Raw genomic sequence first — 15,601 nt, 5'->3', positions numbered from 1 at the left:
ACCTCGAGGCAAGAACAAAGGAGGGAGGGGCATTCTTGGCAGTTTCAGCAGGAAGAGATAAGGGCCATCTGGTGGAGACATCTGATGTTTGCAGTCTGGAGCATTCAGTGGTTATCTCAGAACTTCCCTTCAACTGGCAGTTCATGGGGAGAGGCTCTTCTTTGTTTTACTCAGGACCTTTGCCCTGCCAGCCCTCCGGGCTGTTAGTGAGGGTCCATTATGGCTTCCCACATTTCCTCCCTTTCCTTATATTAGAAGTGGTAAGGTCTGGGCAGAAATACTGGGCAAGGGGGCCAGACTGTGTAGCCGTCTCTGTCTTAGGATCGACCTCCCTATCCCCAGCCTTACCCGTCGTAGGGTTACCTTGTCATCCTCAAAGTCCCGTGTCTTAGGTTGGTCAGGGGATAGAGGAAGTTGCCCTTCCTTGAGATGGCTACCTTGGGTTAGCTCCCCCTCCAGATAAGCCCAGGGATGAATAAGTGGAAGCCAAACAGAGCCTCATTAAAGGAGCTTATTGAAATTGAGCCTCTGCTTGGCGGGTACTGCGGTTGTTTCTGCTGAGCTGTCTTGTCTCTCGGGGTCCATCATTTCCGGTGTCCAGTGGATGATACTGTACTGAGACATAATTCTTGGGTAGGGTGGAATCTATTTGTGATTTAATGAAGCGGGTTAATCATTGAAAAGCCCAGGGACCAAAGGAGATTAACAGTAATAACCCTATGAGGGGTCCTAGAATAGAAGGTAGTAGGGTGGAAAGCCATGGGGACGTGGAGAACCAATTTTTATACCAAGACTCCTGCTGTTCTCGTTCTCTTTTGTGTTTCTCTAAACTCTCTTTTCCTCTCCTCAGACTGTCATCTACCAGTCCTGTCTTGTCCACATAAACACAGCATTCTTCCCTTAAGGCTGTGCAAAGTCCTCCCTATTGTAGGAAGAGCAGATCAAGTCCTTTCCTATTTTGTAATACTACTTCTGATAAGGAGGCAACAGAATCTTTTAAATTGGCTAAACCATCTCTGAGTTCGGCCAGGTCCTTATCAATGGCAGCACTAAGTAAATAATATTGTTGTCGATTCTGTTGCGAGGTAACAAGGGCGCAATGCCTGTGGATGTCTTAAAGAAAATAAATGGCAGGCCACATTCTATCTGCTCTACACTTGAAATCTGTAAAATTTAAATATATGGCCTTTTGACACCCTGAAGGGGGGTAATCAGCAGTAGCCAATATCTCCCCTTTGATCTGTTTATAATTTGTTTAATCTTCAGCTAAATAAAATTGCCATGCAAAGAGGGATGTTGAGTCCATAGTTATCTGTGGTATCAGCATTAGTAAGAAGCATCCAAAGGTGTTGAGGGCTGTGGCCATTTTCAATGATTATAATCAGCATCATTCTTTGTCTCAGCATTAGCATACTCTGGCAGCTAGCATGTTCCTTCGGCATCCTGCAGAAAAAACACAAGCATGCCCTCCTCTCTACACTCAGAGAGATCCCTAGCATTAAAATTTTAAATTTTTTTTGTGCTATATAGAGATGTGATTCTCCCTTCTTTTATTATAAAAATATTCTTGTAAAGTTCTATGGGCTTGTTCTATACTATCTTGTCTTTGCAAATTATGAGGAATCTCAGTAATATGACAAATATCAAATTGTTAATAAGACATCTCAATGACTGACTATAATAATCAGTTATAATATTTGTTTTTATCTGATTTAGAACTTTTAGTATTAAAAATAACATATGTAATGACTAATTTTATTTTATATTTTGTTTTTTATGTTAAAACAGTTATAACTAGAAAGCTTGAAAAACTGTCAATAGTCGTATGTATATTTTTTGATTAATTTTTTGAATTGTATTTGTATAAATAATTGTAAAAGTTAAGAATTAGTAGCATTAAAAAGAAACAATTTCAAGCAATTGTAAGCCATGAGCTATATATGTATATTATTAATATATAAATAAAAGTTTGATTTTTAACATTTTAAAAAGAACAGCTACAGCACCCAATTCAATTATCTGTGCTGAAGCAAGGGAACACTCAAAAGAATAAACATGTGATCGAATTATATGAGCTTTACTCCCATAGTAGATGAATTTTTATAGGATGCATGTATAAATCTATAACAATATAAAAACATTTATAGAGGCAAATTTTTAACAATTTCTCTTTTAGATAACAATTATTAATTTTGTCAAAAAGGCTTGTCATGTAATAGATTAACAATTAATAATAATTTGATTTCTGTTTAAAATAAGGAAGAAACATTTCATCATGCTCTTAAAACATTTCTTTTAAAAATATTTTTATGATTTTATTTTGTAACACTTTATTATTACATCAGATCTTTATTGGAGGTTGTCAAAACCTTATTTGGAGAGATTTTATATTAATGTTCTCTTTGTTAAGGAATGGAAGTGAGCATATATCATAAACTGTTGACAAATACTTATGGTAGCTTTCTCTAAGTTATGTCTCTCAGTATTTATTTTGCATCTATCTTGAGAACATCAGAGGCTTAAATGACAAACTTAAAGCAGTGTCTTAGCCAAAAAATTTACCTTAACACCTTTTGAAAATCATTTTCTTAAAAAATTTAAAAGCCCATTGTTAAGAGCAAGCCATTTCTTGAGGAATAACTTTCTAATGAAAATCTTTTATTGGTTTTTTAAAGTTAGCTTATGCTCCTTTAAAGTTAGAAGTAAATGCTTTTATAATTATCAATATTCACAAAGCAAAAAACATCTTTTAAAATCTATAATAGTTTTGTATGTAGTAGGCAGGCCAAATTTTAATGCCTTCATAATTTTTACATAGCTTTATTACCTTTTACAGATCTAAGTTTGAACTTTATTTTGGACCACATCTGTATGAATCTATTAAAAATGTTCTTTTGGCCAGAATCTCTCTAAGTGAGGCCTGCAAGACAAAACTGCATCTCTCAAGCCTCTGCAGCTTTGAGCATCTTTGAGCTTTGTATTAACTCAGATGTAAATGCCCTGATCTGAGTTTGTTATCTCTAAGGCCAGACCTACACCCACTGGTCCTGCAAGGAGTAGCCTGTAACCAGACCCCATTGTATGGAGGTCAAATAACAAAAGGGACCTGTAATATCAAAGTATAACTACAACTTTTTGAAAGCAAAACCCAGTTTTAAACAATCTTTTCTCCTTAAAATTAATGGCAAACACATTATTTTCATATTGCAAAGTTTGTCCATTATCTTGTGTTTGAATGTATGACAGTGTAACTTATTGAAGAGACATTATTTTAAATCTTATTTTTTATAAGTCCAATCTCCAGGCCAAGATTCACACAAAACACCATGCCAATTTAGAAGCATCTTAGAGGCCTGCATTTCCTGTGTTGCATCATGCCACATGTAGCTAGTTAAGATGGCTCTGACACTGAATCACCAGTTTTAAACTAACCTTTTCTTAATAACCCTATACCTTTTAAATCATAACCAATGAATTTATAACTCTATAGTCAAGATATGTAAAACCTTATACCATTAAGACCAAAATAAAAATGAAGCGATCATACAAATCTCATAAATAAATTTAAACCATATATATATATATTTTTTTCTAGCTGTAACTTCAGGGGAATAAAGCATTTTGAACCCAATCATCATCATGATAGAAAATTTTCTAGGAGAATTGACCATTTCCACTTGTCCAGCTGCTGGCTCTTAAAGAAGCAGCTTTTTCTCCAGCTGTGTTTGACTCCTACCTTAGAATGTGAGGCACCTCAAATTAGCCTCCTCTGTGTAAACTGCAATTGGCAGGACTGCCAGCAAGATAACACCTTTTTACCATTTTTTTTTACATAAAACATAAAAACAACCAATCATTCAGCCAAACAAAACAATGGACAACACAAATTGACACACATATGAACATGTTTTGGTGCACCAAAGACAAACAACAGATAGCAAGGGAACTTGATGTCCCAAAGAGATCCAAATATCTTAACCCGAACTAAGGAGATCTCCAGTAGGTTTCAGAGAGAAAACAAAACCATCTCCTGTTTTCCAACGATTTTTTTTTTTTTTTGATACTGTGTCCTACACATAGGAAAACTGCTTTTCTGAAACCTGCTTTTTCTCTTGTTTAAGATTTAACAAGGGGGAAGAGGGATGCCTAAGTGAACACACATACCTGTGGAGAGAGGTGGGAGGGGAGGAGAGCCCAGGAATTTCTCTGCAGTCCAGATCTTACATGCTGCCCGTGAGTGGTTTTTGCTTTTGTTCTCTCTCAGCAGCCTCTGACTTCCAAAGAAAAATTTCTCTCTCAGAGAAAGCTCAGCTTGGGCCAGCTGGATAAATTCCTCAGGTGTCAGCCAGCCCTCAGCAGAAGATTCTAAGTGCCAAAGTGAAGGGAGCAGTCCACCCATAGGCTGTGACTGTGAACTTTAATTCTTCTAAAATGTTAAAATCAAGGGGCTTGTTTTGGCTCTGACTTTTTCTAGGCATTTGTCTTTGAAATAAATCTTGAAGTTAGAGTGACCATTTGTTCCTTGTAGCTCCTTTAAGGTCCTCGTTCACACTCTGAATGAGCCCCCAGTAACTAAAGAATGTATCAGACACCGGTTTACCGGTTTTCAGAATCTTATTAATTTCCTTACCACCCTCTTCTCAAGTTAGCGGGTGAATATCAGGTCCACTTAAAATTAACCAATGACATTTATCATCGACAAAACAAAAGAACTTAATTAAACCCTTTGTTCTTAACTCTTAGTCCTCTCTCCCTGAATTAATGCTTGATTCCTCCTATGAAACATGCCTCTTTAGCCTCGTTTAATAATTGTTTCCCTATGACAATCGGACGACAATGTTTGGCCACTTACCTGCCCCTCCAGCAACGCAGGAGCGATGCAGTCTGCGGGGTCTTCCTTTTTCCGGGGTTTCTCTGTTGTCCGGTAGTTGACATACTTTGGGTCCCTGTTCAGGCGCCACTATGACCTGTCCATCACGCCCAGTTATTCAGGGTTCCGAAGGGGTGCTACCTGAGGGTCAAAGGTGGGGGAGAGAAAGGAGACCAGGCAAAGGGGGGTTCAATTGTCAAGGTCTAATTTAATTTTCTGGGGTACACCGGTTTTAAGCTTTCAGAGGAAGAGCTCACCTCGAGGCAAGAACAAAGGAGGGAGGGGCATTCTTGGCAGTTTCAGCAGGAAGAGATAAGGGCCCTCTGGCGGAGACATCTGATGTTTGCAGAGTCTGGAGCATCCTGTGGTTATCTCAGAACTTCCCTTCAACTGGCAGTTCATGGGGAGAGGCTCTTCTTTGTTTTCTTTAGGACCTTTGCCCTGCCAGCCCTCTGGGCTGTTAGAGAGGGTCCAGTATGGCTTCCCACAATTATAGATGGTTGTGAGCCACCGTGTTGGTGCTGGAATTTGAACTCATGACATTAGAAAGAGCAGTCAACACTCTTTCTGATGACTATTGAGTTATCTCTCTAGCACCTGGATGAACTCTTAAGTGTCCAGAGGACAGTCATTTAAAAGAACAGTACCTTTTATTTAAAACTTGATTTGTATTTGCATAAATAATTGTAAAATTTATGAATTATCAGTATCTAAAAAGGAGCAATTTCAAGCAATTGTAAGCCATATATATATATATATATATATATATATATATATATATATATATATATATATATATATAGGCTATCAGTATACAAATTAAAAGCTTGATTTTTACCATTTTAAAAATAGCGGCTACAGCATCCAATTCAAATATCTGTGCTGAAGCAGGGGGAAACTCAAAAGAATAAACATGTGATCCAATTACATGTGCTTCTCTCCCATAGAAGAGCTGTTCATAAGTACATTAGATGCATTCTTTATGGGATGCATGCATAAATCTATAGGAAAATACAAAGGCATGCATAGAAGCAAATTTTAACAATTATCTTTTGGATAATAATTATCAATTTTGCCTACAAGGATTGCCATGCAATAGGCCAAGTATCAACACTCGGCAATGACCAATTTGATTGCCATTTTAAATAAGGAACAAATGTTTCATCAGGTTCTTAATACATTCTTTTTAAAATGTTTTTATGAGCCGGGCGGTGGTGGCGCATGCCTGTAGTCCCAGCACTTTGGGAGGCAGAGGCAGGCGGATCTCTGAGTTAGAGGCTCGCCTGGTCTACACAGAGAAACCCTGTCTTGAATAAACCCAAAATCCAAAAAACCAAAAAAAAAAAAGCTTTTATGATTTTATCTTATAATATTTTATTAACATATCAATAGCTTTATGTTAAACCTTTATTTGGAGATGATAAAGGGTGACTCTACATTAATGCTCTCTTTACCAAGGAATTGTTGTGAACACATAACATAAACAACTGATCACAGTAGCCTTCTCTACTATCTGTAAAGTTAGTTGTCTTTCACTAGTTAATTTGCATCCACCTTGAGAACAGAGGTTTAAGTCCTCCTGTGGTAAGCTTAAAAAATTTTAAAGCCCATTGTTAAGAACAAAGGCTTGTAATAAATTTCTGTGAATAATATATACTGAAAGATTTAAAATCCTAGCTTTTTGTGTTGAAGTAGAGACAAAACATTTTTTTCTCACATAAGGTAAGGCTATCAGCCATTCTTTGAGGAAAAACTTTCTAATGAAATTGCTTTATTGGTTCTTTAAAATTAGCTCATTAGAAGCAAATGCTTTTTACAATTATCAGGATGCAAAGCAAAAAACAACCTCTTAAATCCATAATAATTTTGTATGGAGTAGGTGAAGGGAGTTGGGACTTTTCAGAATCTATAGTTGAGGCAGTAAGCAGACTTAGAGCCCGTGCACGCTGGACAAGCTATGCACACCTATAATCCCAGCACTCTGGGAGGCAGAGGCAGAGGCAGGTGTATTTCTGAGTTTGAGGCCAGCCTGGTCTATAGTGTGAGTTCCAGGACATCCAGGGCTACACAGAGAAACTCTGTCTCAAAAAAACCAAATCCAAAAAACAAAACAAAAACCAAAGCCTAATTTCTAGGATATGAATTACATAAAATATTTTGCCAGTTTAGAAGGATCTTCAGAGGCCTGTTTTTCCTGGGTTGGGTCATGCCACGTGTTGTTTCAGATGATTCCAATCCTGAGTTACCAGTTTTAAATTAACTTTTTGTTACCAATGTAATAATTTTTAATCATGTCCAATAACTTATAAGCCAATACTCTATAGTCAAGACATGCAAACATACTTATACCTTTAAGACCAATCAGAAACAAAAATGAAGCAACTACACAAATCTTATAAATTTAAACCAAACATTGTTTTTTTCTTTTTTTTAGCTGTAATTTCAAGAGACAAAGTACTATGGACACAACAATCACCTTTGAAGAGATTTTTCTAGGAGAAATGACCATCATCCTACTTGCCCTAGAATTTGAGAAGCTGTTGGCCCTTTTAAAAGCAGCTATTTCTCCAGCTGTGCTTGACTCTGAGCTGAAGGTGGGGCAGCTTAAATGATCCTCCTCTGTGTAAACTGAGACTGGATTAAGAGAGGACCACCAGCAGATACTAAAATTTTTACCATTTTTTTCTTTTTTCTTTTTCTTTTTCTTCTTTGGGGCTGAAATAAAAAGACAGGCGGGCAGAGAAATAACAAGCCAAGACAAGTTTTCTGATCAAGGCTCAAAGTTTAATGGGGGGTCTTCCAAATATATAATCAGGGGGAAAACCCTTCCCCCAATGGCTGAACACTCCTCAGCAGAATCGGCGTGCCTCTCAGGAAACTGCAGGTCCTTGAAGAACAATGGGCTAGAGCTCCACCCTGGGTGGGAAGTCTGAAATTCCCTTTGATGCCTGACAAGTGCATCCACTGCTGCATATGCAGCTGGAGCCACGTGCACTCCTTGATTGATGGTTTAGTCCTTGGGAGCTCTGGGGGCGCGGGGGTGTCTGGTTGGTTGATATTGTTGTTCTTCCTATGGGGTTGCAAACGCCTTCAGCTCCTTCAGCCCTTTCTGTAACTTATGGAGGTGTTTCTTCAGCTGAGGCTCCCTCCTTCACTGTATGTCCCACTGGCATAAAGATAGGCAGCACAGACACTTCAATTAGCCTTTAACCTTCACTGTACATAAGGGTTCTCCCATATTTCCCTTCAAGTGCTTTGACCATATTTGCCTTCTCATAGTCTCCTCTTCTCCTTCTCCTCCTTCTCGTTCTCCTTCCCCTTCTTCTTCTTTAAAAAGATTTATTTATTATTATATGTAATTACATGGTAGCTGTCTAAGGATGCCCCAGAAGGGAGTGTCAGATCTCATGACAGATGGTTGTGAGCCACCATGTGTTTTCTGGGATTTGAACTCAGGACTTTTGGAGAGCAGTCAGTGTTTTTAACAGCTGATCCATCTCTCCAGCCCTGATACTCCTCTTTTTTCTCCCTCTTCCACTAAATATTTTTAAAAAAATATTATTTTAGAGAATTTCACACTTGAATACAATGAAATATGACCATATTTATCTGGCATTTCCCCGTTTCTATCTTCCTCTTATATCACTGCTTCTTTTTCTCTCCTTCGATCCCTAATGCTGTCCTAATGCTTCTGCTGGCACCTCTCTTAAAACACTGTTGTGGTTTGTTTATGCTTGGCCCAGGGAGTGGCACTCTTACAGGGTGCGACCCTGTTGGACTAGATGTGCCATTGTGGGTGTGGGCTTTAAGACCCTCACCCTAGCTGCCTTGAAGCCAGTATTCTGGTAGCAGCCTTCAGATGAAGATGTAGACCCTTCAGCTCCTCCTGCACCAGGCCTGCCTGGATGCTGCCATGTTCCTATCCCAGAGTCCTACAGTAGATCACAATTGACATCACAAAAGGATGTTTTCACATGAATTCTCTTACAGGACATTCCTATTCACACTGGAAACACCATTATTTAAAACACTACTGCTAGCCAGGCGGTGGTGGCACACGCCTGTAATCCCAGTACTCTGGGAGTCAGAGGCAGGCAGATTTCTGAGTTCAAGGCCAGCCTGGTCTACAGAGTGAGTTCCAGGACAGCTAGGGCTACACAGAGAAACCCTATCTTGAACCCCGCCCCCCCCAAGGAAAAAAAAAACCAAGACAAAAAAACAAAAAAAATCCACTACTGCTTATATTTTTTACTTTTCCAAAGGCTTAAAAATGAGTGAGTTGGGTATATTAAATTTGTCATTTAAAGATGTACAAGTAATACTGGGTGATGCCTTTTAAGTCATCACTCTGGAGGCTGGGACAGGGTTCCAGGACAGCCAAGGTTACACCTGGAAACCCTTTTGTTGAAAAACCAAAACCAAAACCGAATCTGAAACCAAAACGGAACTCAAAACCAAAACCAAAACTGAAACCAAAACCAAAACCGATACCGAAACTGAAACTACAACGGAACTCAAAACCAAAACCAAAACCAAAAGTTCCTTCAAAAACTTACTGAGGCCTCAACGCGTGTTTTCCACTCTTCTTTGCTCCCTCATGTTCTCTGCCTGCCTGGCAAGCCTGTCTGCCTTCAAGGCTTCTGCCAGTCTCTGCCTGGCTTTCTTTACCTTCCAGGTCTGTCTCAGGATGTCTGCCTTAGTTACTTGAATGCAGTAAGATGGTGACAGATGAAGGGGCAGTGGCATTGTTACCCCTTGACTGGAGAAAGAAGGTGACAACTGAAGAGCCACTTGCTCAGTCTTTTCCAAGCATGTGGGTTGGACAGAGGTGGCTTCTCCAGGAGTGAGCAGATCCTCAATACCACTGTGGTTGTTGGCTTCATCCTGCATTCCCAGTGCAATTCTTTCTATGGGGATGGTAAACTTCATTGGACATGATAGGCCTCCTTTACTGTCTCCAACTTGATAGTTCTGCAATCTCTTCAATGCACAGAGCTGTGTGGGTTTCTTCAGCTGAGCTTCCTCTCTCCTGTACCTGGTTTTATTCTCAGGGTGTGAAGTTATTATGGTCACAGGTTTTTGAAAGATGCAACTAGTCATCCTCCGAGAAAGTATGGACATAAGACTATCTTTGTGTTTGGACTTTATCTTCTTTGGGGCAACCTGGATCTGTCTTCTCTTTTGTAATTTGTTGGGTATCATACTTCTTGTGTGTCTTCCTATCACGGGCTGGCTTGAAACTGAGTTTCCTGAAGGCCTCTCCAAGACTGTAGAGTTTGTCCCAAAGGACCGCAGAGATGCAGACAAGTGTTGAGTTGCTGGAACCGGCAATGTCTTTCTCACCTAATCCTCCCCAGATCTCAGGGTCACAGGATTGTAGAATCACAGGATCACGGAGACAGGTGGACTCTGAGGAATTCTGACACAACCAGGATCACAGGAAGAATAGGCTACAGTCAGATATATCCAGGGCAGGTAGCAAGTCTGTAGTCCAACTCCCAACAATGGTCAGTAGCAGCTATGAATGGAAGTCCAAGGATCTAGCAGTTGCTCAGTCCCGCAAGGCAAGCAGAGGAAGAAGTGAGAGTGAATTTTCTTTCTTCCAATGTCCTTATATAGGTCTCCAGCAGAAGGTGTGGCCCAGATTAAAGGTGCGTGCCACAGATTAAAGGTGTGTGTCACCAGGCCTGGATCTGGGACTTGCTTTGTCCCAGATGACCTTGAACTTAGAGATCTCTCTGTCTTAATCTTCTGAGATTCATAGCCACTATGCCTCAAGATCTCCATGCCAAGATCCAGGTCAGAAACTTGTTATTTCCCAGCCCATCAGATTAGGTACCAGATTAGGACCATATGTGAGCCTTCCAATTCTGGATTGTAGTTCATTCCAGATATCATCAAGTTGACAACCAGGAATAGCCATTACAATCTACCCCTTGTCATCTTGACACAAATAATATCTCATGTCCATATGAAACAATAACAAGGTCATGAATACTCCTAACATGTTATAACTATTCCTGGTACAATTGCAAACACATTTGTAAATTTACAATGGGGCATTGTGCCTTGCAAACATTCTTTTAGTGTCTCGACTTAAATACCAATTGATGTTAAAGGAATTGGAAGAAAGACAAATGTATTCTTTATTTTTTTTAAAGATTTATTTATTTATTTTTATTTATAGGTAAGTACACTGCAGCTATCTTGAGACACACATAGAAGAGTGCATCGGACCCCATTATAGATGGTTGTGAGCCACCATGTGGTTGCTGGGAATTGAACTCAGAACCTCTGGCAGAGCAGTCAGTGCTCTTAACCGCTGAGCCATCTCTCCAGCCCCGACAAATGTATTCTTAACAAAGTAACACAGAAGCATTCATATTACTTTATAATCCTCATTTCTGCAACTAGTTACATGTCCTTAGCTGGAATTTATAACTACCTTCCTTTACTACCCTTTCTGTATTTCCTTCACTTTAGGCAAACAATTTAGTAGGTCTTGGCTCTTTTCCTGGAGAATTGACCCATACCTTCATTCTTGAAGGGTCTGTGCCCTTTGCCATCCTGCTTGGATCAGGGTGTTGTAGTTTCCCATGGACTTTAATCACAGGACTTGGTAGTACTAAGAGATGCCCTAAGGGATCTCCTGTACTCCAGACATAATCCTGCTCACCTCCATTGTGGAGAGACAGTCAAATTTCCCATGGTAATCTGGATCCTAACATTGTTATTCCTCTCTAGCCTGTTGGTTTAAGGTTTTAGAAGCCCAAAATAATCAGGGGAAAGTCTAGGCTTCCAGTTCAATGCAATGTTTGTTGTGGCTCCTTTTTCTGTAATAATTCCAGCCTGTGTCAAGTTGACACACAAAACCAGCCAGTACAATTGGCCCCTTGTCTACTTGACAGACAAACACATCACTATTAAGCCTCAACCGTTACTTTCTTATTCATCAGTGTACTGGCTGACTTTGTGTGTCAACTTGACACAGGCTGGAGTTACTACAGAAAAAGGAGCTTCAGTTGGGCAAGTGCCTTCATGAGATCCAGCTGTGGGACATTTTCTCGATTAGTGATCAAGGCGGGAGGCCCCCTTGTGGGTGCTGCCATCCCTGGGCTGGTGTTCTTGGGGTCTATAAGAGAGCAGGCTGAGTAAGCCAGAGGAAGCAAGCCAGTAAGAAACATCCCTCTATGGCCTCTGCATCAGCTCCTGCTTCCTGACCTGCTTGAGTTCCAGTCCTGACTTCCTTTAGTGATGAACAGCAGTGTGGAAGTGTAAGCTCAATAAACCCCTTTCCTTCACAACTTGCTTCTTGGTCATGATGTTTGTACAGGAATAGAAATCCTGAATAATACAATCCTCAAGATCTAAATAATGTTAAAAGTCCCACAGTCTTTACATATTAAAAGTTCAATCCCTTTAAAATATCCAATACTTTTTTTTTTTAAATTCAAAGCCTTTTAGAAATTCAAAGTCTCTTAATTGTGGGTTCCACTAAAATACTTCTTACTTCAAGAGGGAAAAATATCAGGGCACAGTCACAATCAAAAGCAAAGTCACTCCAACTGTCCAATGTCTGGGATCCACTCACGATCTTCTGGGCTCCTCCAAGGGCTTGGGTCACTTCTCCAGCTCTGCCCTTTGTAGCACACACCTTGACTTCTAGGCTCCAGCTGCCTGTACTCCACTTCTGCTGCTGCTCTTGGTGGTCATCTTATGGCACTGGCATCTCCAAAACACTGCTATCTTCTGCTGTAACTAGGCTTCACCAATAGCTTCTCACAGGCTCTCTTCATGGTGTCAAGCCTCAACTTCTATGCATGACCCCTTCAGACCTGGGCTTTCAACTGCAAGTGAAACTGTATCTTCACCAACAGCCTGCCATGGCCTCTCACAGTGCCGAACCTCAGGTGCTCTTCATGACTCCTTCATGCCTTCAAAGCCAGTACCACCTAGGTGACTCTTACACATTACCAAGTTCAGCCACAGCACAAGGTACAACCTTGGCTATCTCTGGAACACAGCCTCTGTGCTCTCAGAAAACACTTCCCAGAAGATTTCGCCTCAATGATGCTGGTCTCTTCTTAATCACTGCTAATTTCTTAGCTCCAGCTAACCAGCATCGATAGTCCCAGGCTGACCTCAAACTCATGATCCTCCTGCCTCTGCGGACTTCAGCAAATCCTACCGTTGTGCACCATCACAACCCAATCACACATGATATGCACTCCCTGATAAGTGGATATTAGTCCCAAACTCCCAAATACCTAAGATACAATTGGAAGATACCATACGAAGCTCAAGAAGAAGGAAGACCAAAGTGTGGGCACTTTGGACCCTCCCAGAAAGGGGAACAAAATACTCACGGGAACAAACGTGGAGACAAAGTATAGAGCAGAGACTGAAGGAAAGGCCACACAGAGACTCAATCCCTTGACTTCAAAGTAGTAGGTACACACGTGAAAAACATCAGGAGGATTTCAGGAAACCCAAGGGGAGACGTTGGGAATATAGTGATTAGAACCTACCGCAGGCATTGTCGAGAGAAAGTAAGGCTCTCTTTGCTTGGAAATGAATGATAAGTGAATTCATGGAATCGTACATGTTTGGAAGAACAAGATTTTTTTTATAAGTCAGTATTTTTATTTGTGAACTAATAAAATGATTACAACCAAGAAAAGCTATCTTAAATAGTTCTTGGACAAATATTTCTCTGACACATTGGATAGCAAAATAACACAAAATAGTCATGGTGTCTATCAAAATAACTGAGGGAATGAGAAAGAGGGATGGATTTGTCTCATAAGACCTCCCTAAGTGGCACCTGAGCAGGCATATGTCTTGTTTAACACCATAATTACAGTATATAGATTCCTGGTCTGGATATGAATTCACATAAAACAAATTTAGTATGATGTTTAAAGTTCACTCAATATGACTAACCCAGCAAAGCCTAAGAGCTTTCACATTCACTCTGTCTTTTGACAGTAGACAACAAAGCTTCCAACTCTTTTGTGATTTGCTCTCCAGTGGAAAGGAAGAAAGCTGGCAGGCACTTCAGGGCTCATCACTGCTGCAGCAGAGTTTGGAGTCTGTACTTGTGCTGGGTTTTGTCTTTTGGCTGTCAGTGCAGTTAAGATGCATTTTGGTATGGGAAAGCTGTCATGGTTTAGATGTTGCCCAATAGCGCTGGTTTGTACAGGTGATCTGTTGGTTTGTTACTTATACTCTCTCTGGCCCCATCTACTGGTTTACTTGATGTATAATATGCAGACTCTGGTTTGGGGAGTCAGGAAGATGGCTATCTTTCCTCATGGTAACTTATCCCTTCTGACCTTTCTCTCTTATTCCGAGATGAGCAGCCATGAAGGAAAACAACACAAACTTAATTCAGAAACAATGGTAACTCAATTTCTGGGTGCAACAACTAAAACCTAATCTTGTAAGCCTTACTAAAATCAGATCCCTTGCGCATCTGCCATGATACCGGGAAACTCTAGCAGTTATATCTTAACCCTCTGCTGTCCCATCTCCAAAAGGTTTGGAAGAACAAGATTTAAATTTCTCTACCATTAAGATTATCAGAAGATCCTGCTATACCACTCCTGGGCATATACCCAGAGGATTCCCCACCATGTAATAAGGATACATGCTCCACTATGTTCATAGCAGCCCTATTTATAATTTCCAGATGCTGGAAAGAAGCCAGGTATCCCTCAACAGAAGAGTGGATGCAAAAAATGTGGTATATCTACACATTGGAGTACTATTCAGCCACTAGAAACAATGAATTCATGAAATTCTTAGGCAAATGGATGGAGCTAGAGAACATCATACTAAGTGAGGTAACCCAGACTCAAAAGGTGAATCATGGTATGCACTCACTAATAAGTGGATATTAACCTAGAAAACTGGAATACCCAAAACATAATCCACACATCAAATGAGGTACAAGAAGAAAGGAGGGGTGGCCCCTGGTTCTGGAAAGACTCATTGAAACAGTATTCGGCAAAAACAGAACGGGGAAGTGGGAAGGGGTTGGTGGGAGGACAGGGGAAGAGAAGGGGGCTTACAGGACTTTCGGGGAGTGGGGGGGCTAGAAAAGGGAAATCATTTGAAATGTAAATAAATTATATCGAATAAAAAAAAAGAAACAATGAATTCATGCAATTCTTAGGCAAATGGATGGAGCTAGAGAACATCATACTAAGTGAGGTAACCCAGTCTCAAAAGGTGAATCATGGTATGCACTCACTAATAAGTGGTTATTAACCTAGAAAACTGGAATACCCAAAACATAATCCACACATCAAATGAGGTATAAGAAGAAAGGAAGAGTGGCCCCCTGTTCTGGAAAGACTCAGTGAAGCAGTATTCGGCAAAACCAGAACGGGGAAGTGGGAACGGGTGGATGGGAGGACTGGGGAGAGAAAGGGGTTTGCGGGACCTTCGGGGAGTAGGGGGCTAGAAAAGGGGAAATCATTTGAAATGTAAATAAAAAATATATCGGAAAAAAAAAGAAACACAAATATTATTCAAAAAAAAAAGAAATCTAAATCATTGGAGAATGGATGGAGAGAAGAAGGTTTATGGGACATATGGGGAGGGGGGGATCCGGGAAAGGGGAAATCATTTGGAATGTAAACAAAGAATATAGAAAATAAAAATACTAAAAAAAAAGATTATGAGAGGTCAGACTCGTCTACATAGCACATTCCTGAACATCCCTAG

General features: G+C 40.2%; 1 protein-coding gene across 1 annotated transcript; it reads right to left on the bottom strand.

The window, feature by feature from the left end:
- Positions 1-9,433: 9,433 nt before the first annotated feature.
- LOC127672124 (methyl-CpG-binding domain protein 3-like 2B) lies at positions 9,434-13,474 on the bottom strand. The gene is made up of 2 exons (XM_052167325.1): positions 13,399-13,474; positions 9,434-10,137 (listed from the first exon to the last, which is right to left on the bottom strand). The coding sequence occupies exons 1-2, from the start codon at positions 13,472-13,474 to the stop codon at positions 9,434-9,436; spliced, it is 780 nt and encodes a 259-aa protein (XP_052023285.1).
- Positions 13,475-15,601: the final 2,127 nt, after the last annotated feature.

This window comes from Apodemus sylvaticus, chromosome 21 (genome assembly GCF_947179515.1).
Source record: "Apodemus sylvaticus chromosome 21, mApoSyl1.1, whole genome shotgun sequence".
In the NCBI taxonomy this organism is placed as follows: domain Eukaryota; kingdom Metazoa; phylum Chordata; class Mammalia; order Rodentia; family Muridae; genus Apodemus; species Apodemus sylvaticus.
Note: the sequence above shows the minus strand (reverse complement) of the source record. Positions and strands in the feature narration are given on the sequence as shown.

Coding starts and splice junctions, on each gene's coding strand:
- LOC127672124 (XM_052167325.1), bottom strand. CDS start 13,474: ATGTACGATTCCATGAATTCACTTATCATTCATTTCCAAGCAAAGAGA. Junction 10,138..13,398: donor TTCTCTCGACAATGCCTGCG/GTAGGTTCTAAT, acceptor CAAACTCTACAG/TCTTGGAGAGGCCTTCAGGA.